Genomic DNA, 16166 nt, shown 5'->3' on the forward strand with positions numbered 1-16166 from the left:
CCTTGGCATTGGTTTCCCAATTGTTGATGTCGATGTTACATTTCTTCATGTTGGCTTTTGAGACAGCTTTGAATCTCTTCTGTTGTCCGCCTCTTTTACGTTTGCCTTCTTTAAGCTGGGAGTAGAAGATTTGTTTTGGCAGACGTTCGTCTTTCATCCGAACAGCATGAACGCTCCATCTTAGTTGGTTCTTGATGACGTAGGCTTGTTGCTTTTGCTTCATTTAGCACACTGATGTTAGTTCTTCTATCTTTCCAGCTGATATTTAAGATGTTTCGAAGACAGTGTTGATGGAACTTTTCAAGTGCCTTCAGATGTCGTTGGTATGTTGTCCAGGTTTCTGATGCATACAGGAGCGTTGGGATTACCACTGCTTTGTACACTAACATTTTGGTGTCTGTTTGGATGTCACGATCATGAAAGACTCTTGTTTGGAGACGTCCAAAAGCTGTTCCAGTGCATTTAAGATGATGTTGGATCTCCTCATTAAGGTCGACATTGGAGGAGAGGTGACTTCCAAGATACGGAAAGTATCACCAATACTTATCACCAATACCATCACCAATTGAGACAAATCAGATAGAACCATCATTTCAACTTGACGAAATAACCCTGGAAAATGTGGACCTCTTTCCATATCTTGGAAGTCACCTCTCCTCCAATGTCATCCTTAAAGTTCAAAGTACATTTATTATCAAAGTATGTATACATTATACAACCTTGAGATTCGACTCCTAACAGGCAGCCATGAAACAAAGAAACCCAAAAGAACTCATAAAAAGCCATTAAACACCAATGTGCAGAGAGAAAAAAAACAAACCCTGCAAATATTCTGTAAAGATCAATAAACCAATTGTTTGGAATCAAATAACTTTGCCTGGTGTCTCAGGGCTGGGTATGTCTGCACATGTGTCACCCGCCCCGGCACTCCTTCTCTGCCACCTGACCCACACCTTCCCACCACCACCACGGCGCACCACCCTCATCATTCCCAACATCCTTTGCTCCAGCCAGATTTACATACTCACTCTCCGTTCCAGGTTGACAAATATAGAACTGTGCAAAAGTCTTAGGCACCTTAGCTATATATACATACCTAAGATTTTTGCATTCACATACTTTGATAATAAATTTACTTTGTACTTTGATGGTTGTAGGGCAAGAACTGTGGGAAGGTGGTGTGGGACCATGATAGATAGGCACATGAACAGGGGAATAGGGACTTGAGTTCAGCGAAAAGGAATTAATCTAATTAGGTCTCATTAGCTTAATTAGTTTGGCAGAACATCGCGAGTCTGTTACCACACTGCACTGGTTTACATTCTGTGATCTAAACATGCAAACACCTTGGGATTCAAGGGTCTGTAGGTTAACGGAATGCATTTCTGGTTCAGGGAGGTTCGAAAGCAGCGAGAGGTTGATGGCAGAGGATAGCAGCAGCAAATAGGATGTGCGAGAGAGCGGCAAGGTGAGGCCAGGACCAGAACTGTACCTTAGGGCAGTCTTCTCCAGCATAACCAGCCCGCACCGTGTAGGAACCGATATCAAAGACCAGAGCTCCCACCTCGTCTGTGGAAGGAATGAGACAATTTTATTTATTTATTGAGATACAGAGTGGAATAGGCCCAGCTGCCCCTTTGATCCACACTGCCTAGCAATCCCCAATTTAACCCTCACCTAATCACGGCACTATTTACAATGACCTTTAACCTACCATCCAGAAAGTCTTTTGGAGTGTGGGAGGAAACTGGAGCACCCGGAGGAAACCCATGCAGTCAAGGGGAGACTACACAGACTCCTTACAGAAAATGGTGGGAACTCAAACCAGGTCGCTGTTACTGTAAAATGTTGTGCTAACCACCATGCTACCACATCAGGAGCCCACAGCGACAGAAACACAACGCAGAGCGCTGGTGAGTCCAGACAACTCCAATCCAGCACACATTACAAGAATTGTTCGAGCCACCAGTTACAAACCGTTTGATCACTACACCTCGATATAACAGGGTACCTATTTTCTAGGATCAACTTTATTCACCACGTACATTTACAAGCAACACAAACTGCTGGAGGAACTCAGCAGGTCAGGCAGCATCCATGGAAATGAATCAACAGTCGATGTTTTGGGCTGAGACCCTTCTTCAGGACTGGAAAGGAAAGAGGAAGACTCCAGAATAAAAAGGTATGGGGAGGGGAAAGGGTCGAGCTAGAAGATGATAGGTGAAGCCACGTGGGAAAGATAAAGGCCAGAGAGGAAGGAATCTGATAAGAGAGGAGAGTGGACCATAGGAGAAAGGGAAGGAGGAGGGGACCTGGGGGGGGTGGAATGATAGGCAGGTGAAAAGAGGTAAAAGGCCAGAGTGAGGAATAGAAGAAGAGGGGAGAGGTGAGGGAAATTTTTTTAAACCAGAAGAAGAAATCGATATTCACATCATCAGGTTAGAGGCTACCCAGATGGAATACAAGGTGTTGTTCCTCCACCCTGAGGGTGGCCTCATCTTGGCACGAGAGGTAGCCATGGACTGACATATTGGAACGGGAATCAGAATTAAAACGTTCAGCCACCGGAAAGTTCTGCTTTTAGCGGATGGAGCGGAGATTCTCTACGAGCAGTACCCCCATTTACATCAGGTCTCAGCGCTGTAGAGGAGGCTGCACCAGACACAATAGATTCACAGTTGAGGTGTGCCTCACCTGGAAGGCCTGTTTCGAGCCCTGAATGGAGGAAAGGGAGGAGGTGTACGGACAAGTGGAGCATTTTGGCTGCTTGCAGGGATGAGTGCATTGGGAATTTGCTGTGGCGTGTTCAGAATCAGGTTTAATATCACCGGCATATGTCGTGAAATTTGTTGTCTTTGCCACAGTAGTATAATGCAACGCATAGTACATACACTTACTGCAATTCACGTCTATTATTGTGGATTAAGTGGTTAAATAAGTAATGCAAAAATAAAAATTAAAAAGTAGTGTGGTAGTGATCATGGGTTCAATGTCCATTCAGAAATCAAATGGCAGAGGGGTAGAAGCTGTTCCTGAATCATTTAGAGTGTGTGTCTCAGGCTTCTGTACCTCCTCACTGACGGTAGCAATGAGAAGAGAGCATGACCTGGGTGGTGGAGGTCCTTGATGATGGATGCTGCCTTTCTGAGGCACTGCTCCTGGATACTATGGAGGCTAGTGCCCATGATGGAGCTGACAGAGTTTACAACTCTCTGCAGCTTATTTCAATCCTGTGCAGTAGCCCTCACCCCCCAGCCTCCCCACCCCGCCCCATTCTAGACATTGATACAGCCAGTTAGAATGCTCCCTGTGCAACATTTAACAATAAAACAACAACATTCAACAATTATAAAGTATTAAATAAAAATAAAGTTAAAGTATGGAAATGGAATAAAATGTGCATAAAAAAGTAATACAACATAAACAACGTTATTAAAAAGAGGTTTAAAGTGTTTACAGTGCAGTAAGGGGGCAATAGATAGGAAGGGGTGAGGGCTATCTAGAATGGTTGATCAGATTAATTTTTTTGGTTGATCGAAGAAATTTCAAATGATGTGAAATTTTTGTTTTAATAGCCCTATAGATCTTTCCAGAAGGGAGCTTTTGGAAGAGGCAGGCTGCAGGGTGGGCAGTGTCCACGATGATTTTTCCTGCCTGCCTCTTTGTCCTGGACACACAAGTCCTGCAGTGATGGTAGACTGCAGCCGGTGAGCTTTCTGGGTGCTGCATCCTCCGTTGGTTGGGCTCGACCATGCATGTTACTTGCCAGCTGTCTACGTGATATGCCAGCCAGTACGCAAGCAAGCCTGGGCAGTACAATACGGAGAGCAAGCTGTTGCCCGTGCAGCAGGTTCCCCCTTTCCACGGTGCTGCTGAATCCAAAGGAACGGCAGGACCAGTACAGTTCGGCACCAGCAGTGTTGCAGGAGTTGCCAGTCCTCATTGAACTCAACGTAGAGCTGTCTCCAGCTCTGGATATTTTCCTCAGGGTTCACTCCAAAGCCTTCCCCATCAGTGGGTACAGCCGCAAGGCAGTGGGGGTTTGAGATCAGACTCAGCTCCATCATGGGCACTGGCCTCCGTAGTATCCAGGACATCTTCATGGAGCGATGCCTCAACAAAGCGCCGTCCATCATTAAGGACCCCCATCACCCAAGTCATGCTTTGTTCTCATTGCTACCATCAGGGAGGAGGTACAGGAGCCTGAAGGAACACACTCAGGAACAGCTTCCTCCCCTCTGCCATCCAATTTCTGAATGGACATTGAACCAATGAACACTATCTCCCTATATTTCCTCGGTTTCTGGAAGGATCACCAGGATCGTGAAGAAGTACCACATTAATACCATACACAAACCCGCAAGGAAGCTCATATCACAGCTTACGCGGGTCAAAGACAACCTGTCAGCTGGCGTTTACAGGATGCCCTGCAAATGCAAATCGGCGGAGGCAGAACACTGCATTCGCAATGGCCACAGAATTGACTTCGATGGCCCAAAACCACTGTGCCGGGCCAGTGGCTTTTGTGACCGCCTGGTGAAGGAAGCCATTGAAATAAAACTGGAGGAAAAGAATTTTAACAAAGACGAAGGTCTCACTCTAAGAACTGGAATTCCATCATAAGCAAAGTGGGAGAGCAGAAACCTGATTGGATGAGGACTAACCAATCTAGAGGGACAGAATGCAGGGGTACAAATACCACCAGACTAAACATGCCCAGGCATCATCCCTGAAGATGGCAGAGTCTGTCATCAAAACGTCGGTTATAATCGATACCTGTACCCGGCTGGAAGCCCGAGAAGAGTTTATTTGTCACATACGCTGGGAAAGCACTAGATCCATTTTCACTACCTCACTACTATTTTTTTAATTTTTATTTTTGCATTATTTATTTAATTTAACATATACATATATTATAAACATGAATTACAGGAAATATAAAAACATAAATATAATAAATACACACACACACACACACACACACACACAGATGGTAGAAAGTTTGTGGACCCTGTAGAATTTTCTCTATTTCTGCATAAATATGACCTAAAATATGATCAGATCTTCACAAAAGTCCTAAAACTAGATAAAGAGAACCCAATTAAATAACACAGAAAAACCTACACTTGTTCATTTATTTATTGAGAAAATGATCCAATATTATATGTATTCATTGGAAAAAGTATGTGAACCTTTGCTTTCAGTAAGTTATACAGTAATAACTTCAACCAAACATTTCTGGTAACCGTTGATCAGTCCTGCACATCAGCTTGGAAGAATTTTGGGCCATTTCTCCTTACAAAACTGCTTCAACACTGGGATGTTGGTGTGCTTTCCTGCATGAACTGCTTGCTTCAGGTCCTTCCACAACATTTCTATAGGATTAAGGTCAGGACTTTGACTCAGCCATTCTAAAACATGAATTTTCTTTTTAACCATTGTTGTTCATTCAGAACATTGTCTTGTTACGTTATCCAACTTCTATTATGCTTCAGGTGCCAGACTACTATCCTGACATTCTCTTGTAAAATGTCTAGATACAGTTTTGGATTCATTGTTCCCTCAATGATTGCAGGCTGTCCAGGCCCTGAGGCAGCAAAGCAGCTCCAAACCATGATGCTCCTTCCACCATACTTCACAGTTGGGTGTTGGTGTGCAGAGCCCAAACATGGCAATGTGCATTTTTGCCAAAAAGTTCAACTCTGGTCTCACCTGTCCACAGAACTTTGTACCAGAAGCATTGTAGAACATCCAGGTGGTCTTCTGCAATCTTGAGACGTGCAGCAATGTTTTTTTTTTGTACAGCAGTGGTGTCCTTCCATGAACACCATTCTTGTTCAGTGTTTTTCTTATAGTGGACACATGAACAGAGACTGCAGCAAGTTCTAGGATTTCTGCGGGTCCTTTGCTGTTACCCCATGGGTTCCTTTTCACCTCCTTCAGTATTGCACATTGTGCACTTTGTGTGATCTTTGCAGGATGCCCACACCTAGGGAGAGCAGCAACAGTAGTGAATTTCCTCCATTTGTAGACAATTTCTCTCACTGCAGACTGATAAGCGCTCAGATCTTTAGAAATGCATTTGTAGCCTTTTCCAGCTTCTTCCAAGGTCCTCTGAAAGTTGTTTTGATCAAGGCATGATGCACATGAACAGATCTTTCTTGAGAAACCAGGCTCTCTGTCAGTAACCTGACCTTGTGTGCACATTTTATAGGGCAGGGCACCTCTACGACCCACACCTCCAATCTCATCTCATTGGTTGGAAAACCTGACTCCAAATAGCTTTGTAGAAGGCATTACCCCAGAGGTTCACATACATTTTCCAACAAATACATGTGATATTGGATCATATTTCCTCGATAAAGAAATGGACATGTATAATGTTTTTTGGGTTATTTATTTAATTGGGTTCTCTTGATCTAGTTTTAGGACTTAAGTGAAGATCTGATCACATTTATGCAGAAATAGAGAAAATTCTACAGCTGTGTGTGTGTGTGTGTGTGTGTGTGTGTGTGTGTTCCCAGGTTGGGAACTGCTGCTGTACTCTGACTCACCATTATTTGAGATTTTGGTCTGTCAACACAATCTCAATGGTAGGAAAGGCACAACAGCAAGATGGTATTGGAGGAGCTTAAGGAGAGCTGATCTGTCCAAAAAACTGCTGGCTAATTTTTCTTCTTCTTGGGGCCCTTAGCTCCCAGATAATCAATGACCTCCTGTCTCCATCGTCCTCTGAAGTCAATGGTTTGGTTGGAGTTCATCAATGCTTCTGCGTCCATTGCATCCACTTTACATGGGATCAGTCTATACAGCTTCACCAAAGCCCTGTTATCTGGTGGTCAAACCCGTTTCTGCCTCTCACGACAGGGATGTGGGGTTGGACTCTGAGGGGCCAAGCCAACTTTTATCGATGTGTGATAGAGAGAATACTGACATACGGAATGACCGCGTGGGACTCTAGCTGCAACAAGACAGATCACAAAGCACTCCAATGGGTGATTAAGATGGCTCAGTACATCACTGGAACTCAACTACCAGAACTGGAGACAATCTACATCTCTCGATGCCTACAGTGCCCTTGTTACATCTTTAAAGACCCATCCCATCCCAGACACCGACTGTTCAATCTTCTGCCATCCTGTGAGTTACACAAACATCTTAGCCAAGACAGCAAGGCTGAAAAACAGCTTCTTCCCAAGGGCTGTTGTGCAGCTGAATAACGCTACAGCCTGGCTTGCTGATGGCCTTTGAATGTCAAAGTCACTTGTTTTGAAAACATTAGAAAGTTTTTGCCAAGAACAGGCCCTTGTACTACCTCAGGGACCTGATGTAATCTGTATGGATGAGACACAAGTTTCTCACTCTGCCTTGGTACATGTGGCAATAACAAACCAATTTGCCAACTTCAGAGAAAATCAATCAAAATATATGTACAGGGCAAAAATGGGCCATTCAGCCTATCAGTTACCCATTGGTGGGTTGGTTCCATGAGTTGAAGGGGTGCGGTTGGGCCCCACACAGTGGAGTTCACAGGAAGAGAAGTTTTGCTCTCCACACCTTGGGGTGCAACGGCGGGAGTTTCTTCAGCATTTGAGTGTGTGTGTGTGTTTTTTTTTACTGAGACCGAGTTGCTAACTCGACACTCAACCCAGCACGGATGGAAAGCATGCAAGGATTCAGCCAGATTCGAACCTGGGACCACTCGGCTCAAAATCTGATGCGGATGTCACTACACTGCCCGCCGGAAGAGAAGTGATGCAATGGAAACGCTCCTGGCAGGCTATTCCCTCACACAAAGCAAATCCAGGACTTGGGGATGTCATTGCAGAGTGTGGGACCCTTAGGATGGAGATGAGGAGGGAGTTCTTCAAATTCCTGTTTGGAGTTATTTTCATATATAGCCAGAGGGAATTCAAGACCAAGACAGGGAGATTTGCTCTAGAGTTCAAAGTAAATGTTATTATCAAAGTACATATATGTCACCGTATATCACCTGAGATTCATGTTCCTGCAGGCATTCACAGTGGAAACACAATAGGAGAGGTTGAGGGGAGCAAGGGTCGAAATAAGCTGCCAAAAGTTGTGAACTCAGTCATCTCCATCATGGGCACCTGGACATCTTCAAGGAGCGATGGCTCAAAAAGGTGGCATGCATTATTAAGGACCCCCATCAACCAGGACATGCCCTCTTCTCATTGCTACCATCAGGGAGGAGTAAAGCAGCCTGAAGGCACACACTCAGTGATTCAGGAACAGCTTCTTCCCCTCTGCCATCAGATTTCTGAATGGACATTGAACCCATGAACTCCCCTCCCCCATGCATTACTTATTTAATTTAACATATTTAGATATGAATATAGGACATGGAGCAGATAGAAAGGATGTAGCAGGTTAAAGCCAGAGTAATCCCGGATTGGAGCTGCAACACCTGGACTGGGAGAGTGGCTCCAACAAATCCCGGGAACAACATCTGAAATCTTGGTCCAGAAGAACGCACTACAGGGAACAGCAAGGATAGTGCGCAGAACCCTCAGGCTCCCAGGCCTCTGGTAGAGGACCCGAGATTGAGGGGAAAATACACGTACACACCACCCACAAGGGGTGAGAAAGTGTGTATATAGACATACATACACACACTCACTCATATACTTCTCGCCGTGATTTAGTTTTTACATTATGTATTGCAAAGTACTGGACCATATAACAACAAATTTCACGGCATATGCCAGTGATGTTAACCTGATTCTGACAAGCGCGAAGGGCAGATTCCACCTCCTGTTTCATATATAAGGGATGACCCACCTCAGTATGGAGATGTCATCTTTGGGATCCTCCACCCCGGACAGAGCAGTGGAATCGCTGAACACGTTTTCTCAAATTCCTTCTTTCTTTGTGTTTTTAATGTGAGAGCGGCTGGGGGGGGGGGAGAGGTAGGGAGGGACCTCCACCGCTCTTCAATTCCAGAGGGTACAAGTGAAAGAAGGATCCTCCTGTGTTATGCCAGCTTCACGCCTCATCTCTGTGGTCGGAGCCATCACAACCGAGAGGGGACCGGAGTCCTGATAACAAGCAGCAACCAACTCCCCCCTCCCATCCCGTCCAGCATCCCACCACCCCCCCCCCCCGGCCCTTGTCACACCTCAAGGGTCACCCACCACCACGACCCAGTCCAGGCACAATCGAGCTGACTGCATTGTGCGCTCTTGTCAATTTAACCGCGGGCAGCCTTAATGCTGCCCCGCCGCTCGGAAACATCAGAACCGCGGCCTCGCGTTTACTTTCACCCCTGCACTCTCTCTCCCTCATGCAATCCGTCATTTGCACAAAAATGCATTTCCTCGGCACGTCTTACCTCCTCCATAAACCCCGCCGCTCATGGCTGTCAGTGCCTTCTGATAACAATGGAGAGGAGGGGTCCCCTGTCTGCTTCAGCCGCTCACCGGCTGCAATGGAACATGCTCCCAGATGTTGCACGTTACAATTAATATTTAAAAAAGCCCGAAGCCAGAACCGCTTCCTCCGGCCTCAGCCTTCGCTCCTCCCAGGATGAAGAAAGCAATTTCCTGATGTGGCTCAGAACCATTAAAGGCGCAGGTTGCGACGGTCTGCAGAGCCTTATTACAGTCTTAAAGGTGCGGGGGCGGGGGTGATACAAAAATGCCGATGACATTTTTCACTCGCTCGTCATTCGGGGAAAAAAATAATCGGCAATTATTCAGAAGCCGGTAGTTTAAAAAAAATGAAAACACACACAGGGGTCTGTGGAGGGAAGGGCAGTAAATAATTCGGGTCAGAACTGGGTAATGCAAATTAAGACGGTAATTTTGAATCTCAGGGAAAAATGGGTATTACAGATATTCCCGTTCAATCGTCCTTCCCTCCCGCCATTTTCTCATTCACAGAGAGATACAGCTCACATTAGGCCCTTCGGCCCACCGAGTCTGTGCTAGTCTATTTACAGGAATCCTACATTTGTCCTCCGCATATCTCCACAAAGATATTCCACCTCTCCACAGCATCGATGCGTGTGTGTCGGTGGGGGAGGAGCTGAAAGTGGAGCAATTGTCAACACTTCAGCTTGAAACTCTGGATCAAGTCTGAACTGAATCCCTTTCCCATCACAGATGCTGCTCAACCCGCTGAGTTCCTCCAGCGGACTGTGCGTTGCTCCAGTCTCCAGCCTCTGTACTCTCCTACGCCTTCAATGTGAAACATTACCTCTTTCCTCCTTCTCCTTGGGTGTTGTCCCGATCCGCTGTCTATTTGCAGCACGTTGCTTTTGTTCCTGATTATCTATTTATTTGTTGTGATGTCGATCAAGAAACTAAATATGGGCGTTTGGACACGAGGCAAACTCACTCTCTCCTTGCAATAGTGCCCAGGGAATTTTCAGTCACAGCCACAGATCAATAGATTTTTCCATGTGATTGGCAATTGGTTTCTTATCTTCAATAGGCAATGCCTCAAAATTATGGCATTAATCATTAAGGACCCCCATCACCCAGGACATGCTCTCTTCTCATTGCTACCACCAGGAAGGAGGTACGGGAGCCTGAAGACACACACTCAACGATTTAGAAACAGCTTTAACCCTCTGCCATCAGATTCCTGAAAGGTTCATGAACCAACCCGTGAAAACTACCTCACTATTTTTGCACTACTTATGTTTTTATTTTAATTGTGTGTGTGTGTGTGTGTGTATATTTGTTTGTTTGTTTGTTGAGTTTATTGAGATACAGTGCAGAATAGGCCCTTCTGGCCCTTTGAGCTGTGCCTCCAAAGAACCCCTTAATCACAGGACAATTTACAATGACCAATTAACCTACCAACCGGTACATCTTTGGACTGTGGGAGGCAACCCACATGGTTATGGGATACAAACATATACATACATATTCCATACATATATACACAGTGTGTATATATATATATATATATATATACATAAAAAACTTAATAATAATAATAACTTTATATAGCACAGGTTCAAATCTGCATTGATTGTAAAGACAAATCAATAGTCATAGAAATTTGAGCCAAAATTAAAAATCACAAGTAAAGACAAACATTATATAAAACAATTGTAATTGAATAGATCAAATTATGTAAGTGTAATCAACATCAACAGGCATTAAATAATCCTATAAGTAAGCTGGGGTGGAGATATGTCTCCACCAAAGGAGGTGTAAGGTGCTCCTTCCCTCTGCTAGTTTGCAGGCTGCAAGGACAATGTGTAGCAACTGCTTAGCACCACCCCCCCCCCCGCCGCCGAATCAGGATCATATGGAGCCATGGGAGCAGGTGGTGGATGGTCATACGAGCAGCTAGAGCAAATCACAAGTCCCAGTTATGTGACACTAACACCAGGCAGACAATCTCTGAAGAGTATTGATCCTGGCTGGGGTCACCTGTCTTGTAAAGACACTGCCCAGAAGAAGGCAATGGTAAACCATCATGGCTGACTTATTATCCTTCTCAACCTAATTTTCCTGCCATCTGCCCATAACCTTCAATGCTCTGACTAATCAAAAATCTATCAACCTCTGCTTTAACTATATTCAATGACTTGACCTCCAGAGACATCTGTAGCAGACAATTCTGTAGATTCACTACCCTCTACATCAGGCGTTCCAACCTTTTTTATGCCATAGACCCCTCCCATTGACCAAGGGGTCCTGAGATCTCAGGTCAGGAATCCCTGCTCTTACAAAGGAAATTCTTCTTCATCTCTGTTCTAAAGAGACATCCTTGTATCTGAGTCTGTGCCTTCTGGTCCTAGACTTTCACACTATTGGAAACATCTTCTCCACGTTCACTCTTTCAATGCTCTATGGGTTTCATGGAGACCCTAGCCCCTCATTCTTCTAAGCTCCAGTGAGTAGAAATCCAAACACTCCTCAACTGTTAACCCTTTCATTTCTGGGATCATTGTTCTGAGTTTCCTCTGGACCCTCCCTAATGTCAGCACGTCCTTTTGTAGACACGGGACCCAAAACTACTCACAATAAAGTCATGCAAAGTATATTGTTGCAAGTGCAGGTAGATAATAAAGATGCACAACGAGGTAGATTAGGAGATGAAGTGTTCATCTTCCATGTATGAGGTCCGTCCAAGTGGGTTGATAACAGCAGGATAGAAACTTTTCTATCTTCTGCACAATGGGAAGAGGAGGAAGAAGAGAGACTGGCCTAGGTGGGTGTGGTCGTGAGACAGTGAGCAGTTAGAACAAATTCAGTGGAGGGGAGGCTGCTTTCCATAATGTGCTGAGCTGTGTCCACTACGCTGCAGTTTTTGTGGTCCTGGTGTAATGAGCTCTTCTGGCCTGTGTGGGGCACCAGAGAGTGTTGCGAACTGAGGGCTTTCAGAGCACCTGAATTGGTTAATTGTTGTTTAATAAGAGTCGTTAATTGTTTAAAATCCTCTTCTTTTTCTCGAGTGACTCAGTCTTTGTAATGTGGTCTTCTGGTGCTTCCTGTTTAAACTTGTTAAGTTTATTTTGATTGACTCGGGGATTCCGTGTCCATTTAAAACAGAGATGAGGAGAAATTTTTTTGGCCAGAGAGTCGTGGATTTATGGAATTCGTTGCCATGTACAGCTGTGGAGGCCCGATCATTGAGGGTGTTTAAGGAGGAGATTGATAGGTATCTAATTAGTCAGGGTATCAAGGGATATGGGGAAAAAGCCGGAAATTGGAACTAAATGGGAGAATAGTTTAGCTCATGGTGGAGTGGCAGAGCAGACTCGATGGGCCGAATGACCTACTTCTGCTCCTTTGTCTTGTGATCTTGTGTAACTTGTATTATTTAAGTGCATGCCCTATTAGCACTAGTCACAGAGTCCTAGTTTTGAGAACGTTACATCTCACGGCAATACACACAAAATGCTGGAGGAACTCAGCAGGCCAGGCAGCATCTATGGAAATAAACAGATTGTCGATGTTTTGGGCCGACCCTTCATCTTGATGAAGGGTCTCGGCCTGAAACTTCGACTGTTTACTCTTTTCCATAGATGCTGCCTGGCCTGCTGAGTTCCTCCAGCATTTTGTGTGTGTTGTGAGGGTCAGAGTCAGGCTGAATTTCCTTAGTCTTCTGTGGAAGTTGAGGTGTTTGGTGTACTTTCTTGGTGACTGCGTCGAGCTCCCAGGTGAAAGGACAGGACCATAGCCCTCTATACCCTTACCATCCATGTACCTATCCAAACTTCTCTTAGACATTGAAATCAAGCTTGCATGCACTACTTGTGCCGGCAGCTTGTTCCACAATCTCACCACCCTCTGAGAGAAAAAGTTTCCCCTCGTATTCCCCTTAAAATTGTCAACTTTCACTCTCAGTCCATGGTCTCTAGTAGTAACCCCACCCATCCTCAGTGGAAAAAACCTGTTTCATTTACCCTGTCTATACCCTCATCATTTTGTATACCTCTATCAAATATTCGCTTTATCTACTTTAGGTGGCGGGGTGGGGTTACTTCTCTACCAAAGGAGGTGTAAGGTGCTCCTTCCCTCCGCTAGCCTGCTGGTCACCCTTGGGCAAGGTGTAGCACCTGCTTAGCCTCCTGCTCAGGGTCACGTGAAGTCATGGGAGCAGGTGTGGATGGTCGTGTGAGCAGCTGGTGTATATCAAAAGTCCTGGTTATACAACCACTGACACCAGGCAGAAGGGTATTGATAATGGCTGGGGTCACCTGCCTAGAAGAAGGCAATGTAGAAAAATTTGCCAAGAACAATCATGGTCATGGAAAGACCACGATCGCCTATGTTATACAACATAGCACATAATGAATGCACAAACTTATCTACTGGCTGGACCAGGATAAATATTTGGTGGTATTTCCTAGAAACTTGAAGCTCTCCACCTCAGGATCTTTGGTACAGATGTGACTCTGTGTTGCACCCTGCTTGCAGAAATCAATGACCAGTTCTTTTGTTTTGTTGACATTGTGAGAGAGATTGTCATCTTGATACCATATCACTAGGCTCTTTATCTCCTTCCTGTACTCCACCATCAGAAATACTTTCTCACTGTCTCTTGCCCCATATAATTTTGTACACCTCCATCAGCTCCCTCCCCACCTCCTCAGTTTCTCCGAGGAATGTCAGCTTATTGTGGTGGAGAGTCCTGTGAATTCCTAAGATCCCGAGATGATGGTGTCTGGCACTTAGTCCTGGTGGGGTCATCCATGGCAGTGAGGTCAAGGAGGAAGTTCCAGACAAAGAGCAATGCATCTAAGACCTCAAGGGTGGAGCTGGCGGAAGGGGATGACGCAACACAGTGTCGATGAAGGCAGGTGAAGGCTGCAGCAGTGAAGCGTCCCCGTTGTCTTGCATTCTATGCTATTGGACACTGATACCAACCTGTCAGGAATCATCTGACCATAGACCATAAGATATAGGAGCAACATTAGGCCATTCGGCCCATCAAGTCTGCTCCGCCATTTTATCATGGCTGATCCATTTTCCCTCTCAGCTCCAATCTCCTGCCTTCTCCCGCTTACCCTTCATGCCCTGACTAATCAAGAAACTATCAACCTCTGCCTTAAATATACCCAATGACTTGGCCTCCACAGCCATCTGTGGCAATGAATTCCACGGATTTACAAAACTCTAGCTTAAGAAATTCCTCCTCAACTCCATTCTAAAAGGATGTCCCTCTATTCCGAGGCTGTGTCCCCTGGTCTTAGACTCCCCCACCATAGGAAACATCCTCTCCACGTCCATTCCATCAACTTTTGATCGGTTTCAATGAGGTCACCCCTTATTCTTCTGAATTCCAGTGAGTACAGGCCCAGAGCCATCAAACGCTCTTCATATGATAAGCCTTTCAATCCTGGAATAATTCTGTGAACCTCTTTTGAACCCTCCCCAATGTCAGCACATCCTTTCTTAGATAAGGGGCCCTAAACTGCTCACAATACTCCCAGCGAGGCCTCACCGTGCTTTATAAAGCCTCAACATTACACCCTTACTTTGATATTGTAGTCCTCTTGGAATGAATGCTAATATTGCATTTGCCTTCCTCAACCTGTAAATTAACCTTTAGGGCATCCTGTATGGGGGGGGAGATTGTGTCTGTACATCAGCCTCCCCACATTAGACAAAGTCATGTACAGGCATTCTTCACTGATGGAATCCACCCTTACATCCCGGATCCCGAATCAGCCTCTACAGCCACCTGAAGACTCAGTCATAGACAACCCCTTGGGAGAGCATCATACTCCACTCCAGTGATCACACTGCTAATAGTTTCTCTGTTCTAAAGAAAACAAGTCTGTCCTATTCAGTCTCTCTTCGAAACTGAAATGTTCCTTCCCTGGTGACATCTGAAATAATTGCAGCGTTGGAAAACCATTCTGATGTTCAAAGTTCAAAGTAAATTTATTATCAAAGTACATATATGTCACCACATACAATCCTAAGATTCATTTTCTTGCAGGCATACTCAATAAATCCACAATAGAATAATAACCATAACAGAATCAATGAAACACCGCACCAACTTGGCCATGCAACCAGCGTGCAAATACAAAATGAAAGAAATAATAATAATAAATAAATAAGCAATAAATTTTGAGAGTATGAGATGAAGAGTCCTTGAAAGTGAGTCATAGGTTGTGGGAGCATTTCAGTGATGGGGTGAGTGAAGTTATCCCCTTTGGTTCAACAGCCTGATAGTTGAGGAGTAATAACTGTTCCTGAACCTGGCAGTGTGAATCCTAAGGCTCCTGTACCTCCTTCCCGATGGCAGCAGTGAGAAGGGGGTTTGTCCTTGGTGCTGGACATCCCTGACGATGGTTGATGGAACTGGAACAGAAATGAAAATGTCCACCAGCTTAAATGGTCTCAAATACAAAGGTGGAGTTCACTGTCATCTGCACAGTTACTTGCGTGCACAGGTGCAATGCAAAACTTACTTGCAGCAGTATTACAGGCAGATAGCATCAGATAAGCAGCATTCACAAAAACAATAAATTGGACACAATTTAGATGATACACAATCGTTAGAAGGAAGAAGGCAATTAGAACAATAATAATCCAAGACCATTGCAGTACAAAGTGGCCGTAAGTGTTGCTAAAACGGGGTGGTGATTAGGGTTGTACTGGTCGGTTCAAGAACTGAATGGTTGAAGGGAGGCAGCTGTTCCTGAACCTGGTGGCTTGGGACTTCAG

The 16166-nt window shown here is 44.9% G+C and overlaps 1 protein-coding gene across 2 annotated transcripts in view; it reads right to left on the reverse strand.

Annotated features, from left to right (window-relative positions):
- LOC134346261 (actin-like protein 6B) overlaps positions 1 to 9541 on the reverse strand; it is a 60190-nt gene extending 50649 nt beyond the window's left edge. For both annotated transcript variants that reach the window (XM_063047606.1, XM_063047605.1), the window contains exons 1-2: positions 9353 to 9541; positions 1493 to 1569 (exon numbers count right to left, since the gene is read on the reverse strand). In XM_063047606.1, the coding sequence (XP_062903676.1) occupies positions 1493 to 1569; positions 9353 to 9377 (102 nt within the window). In that variant the 5' untranslated portion in view covers positions 9378 to 9541. The remainder of the gene's footprint in view (positions 1 to 1492; positions 1570 to 9352) is intronic.
- Between the last annotated feature and the right edge of the window lie 6625 nt (positions 9542 to 16166).

This window comes from Mobula hypostoma, chromosome 5, assembly GCF_963921235.1.
Source record: "Mobula hypostoma chromosome 5, sMobHyp1.1, whole genome shotgun sequence".
Classification (NCBI taxonomy): Eukaryota; Metazoa; Chordata; class Chondrichthyes; order Myliobatiformes; family Myliobatidae; genus Mobula; species Mobula hypostoma.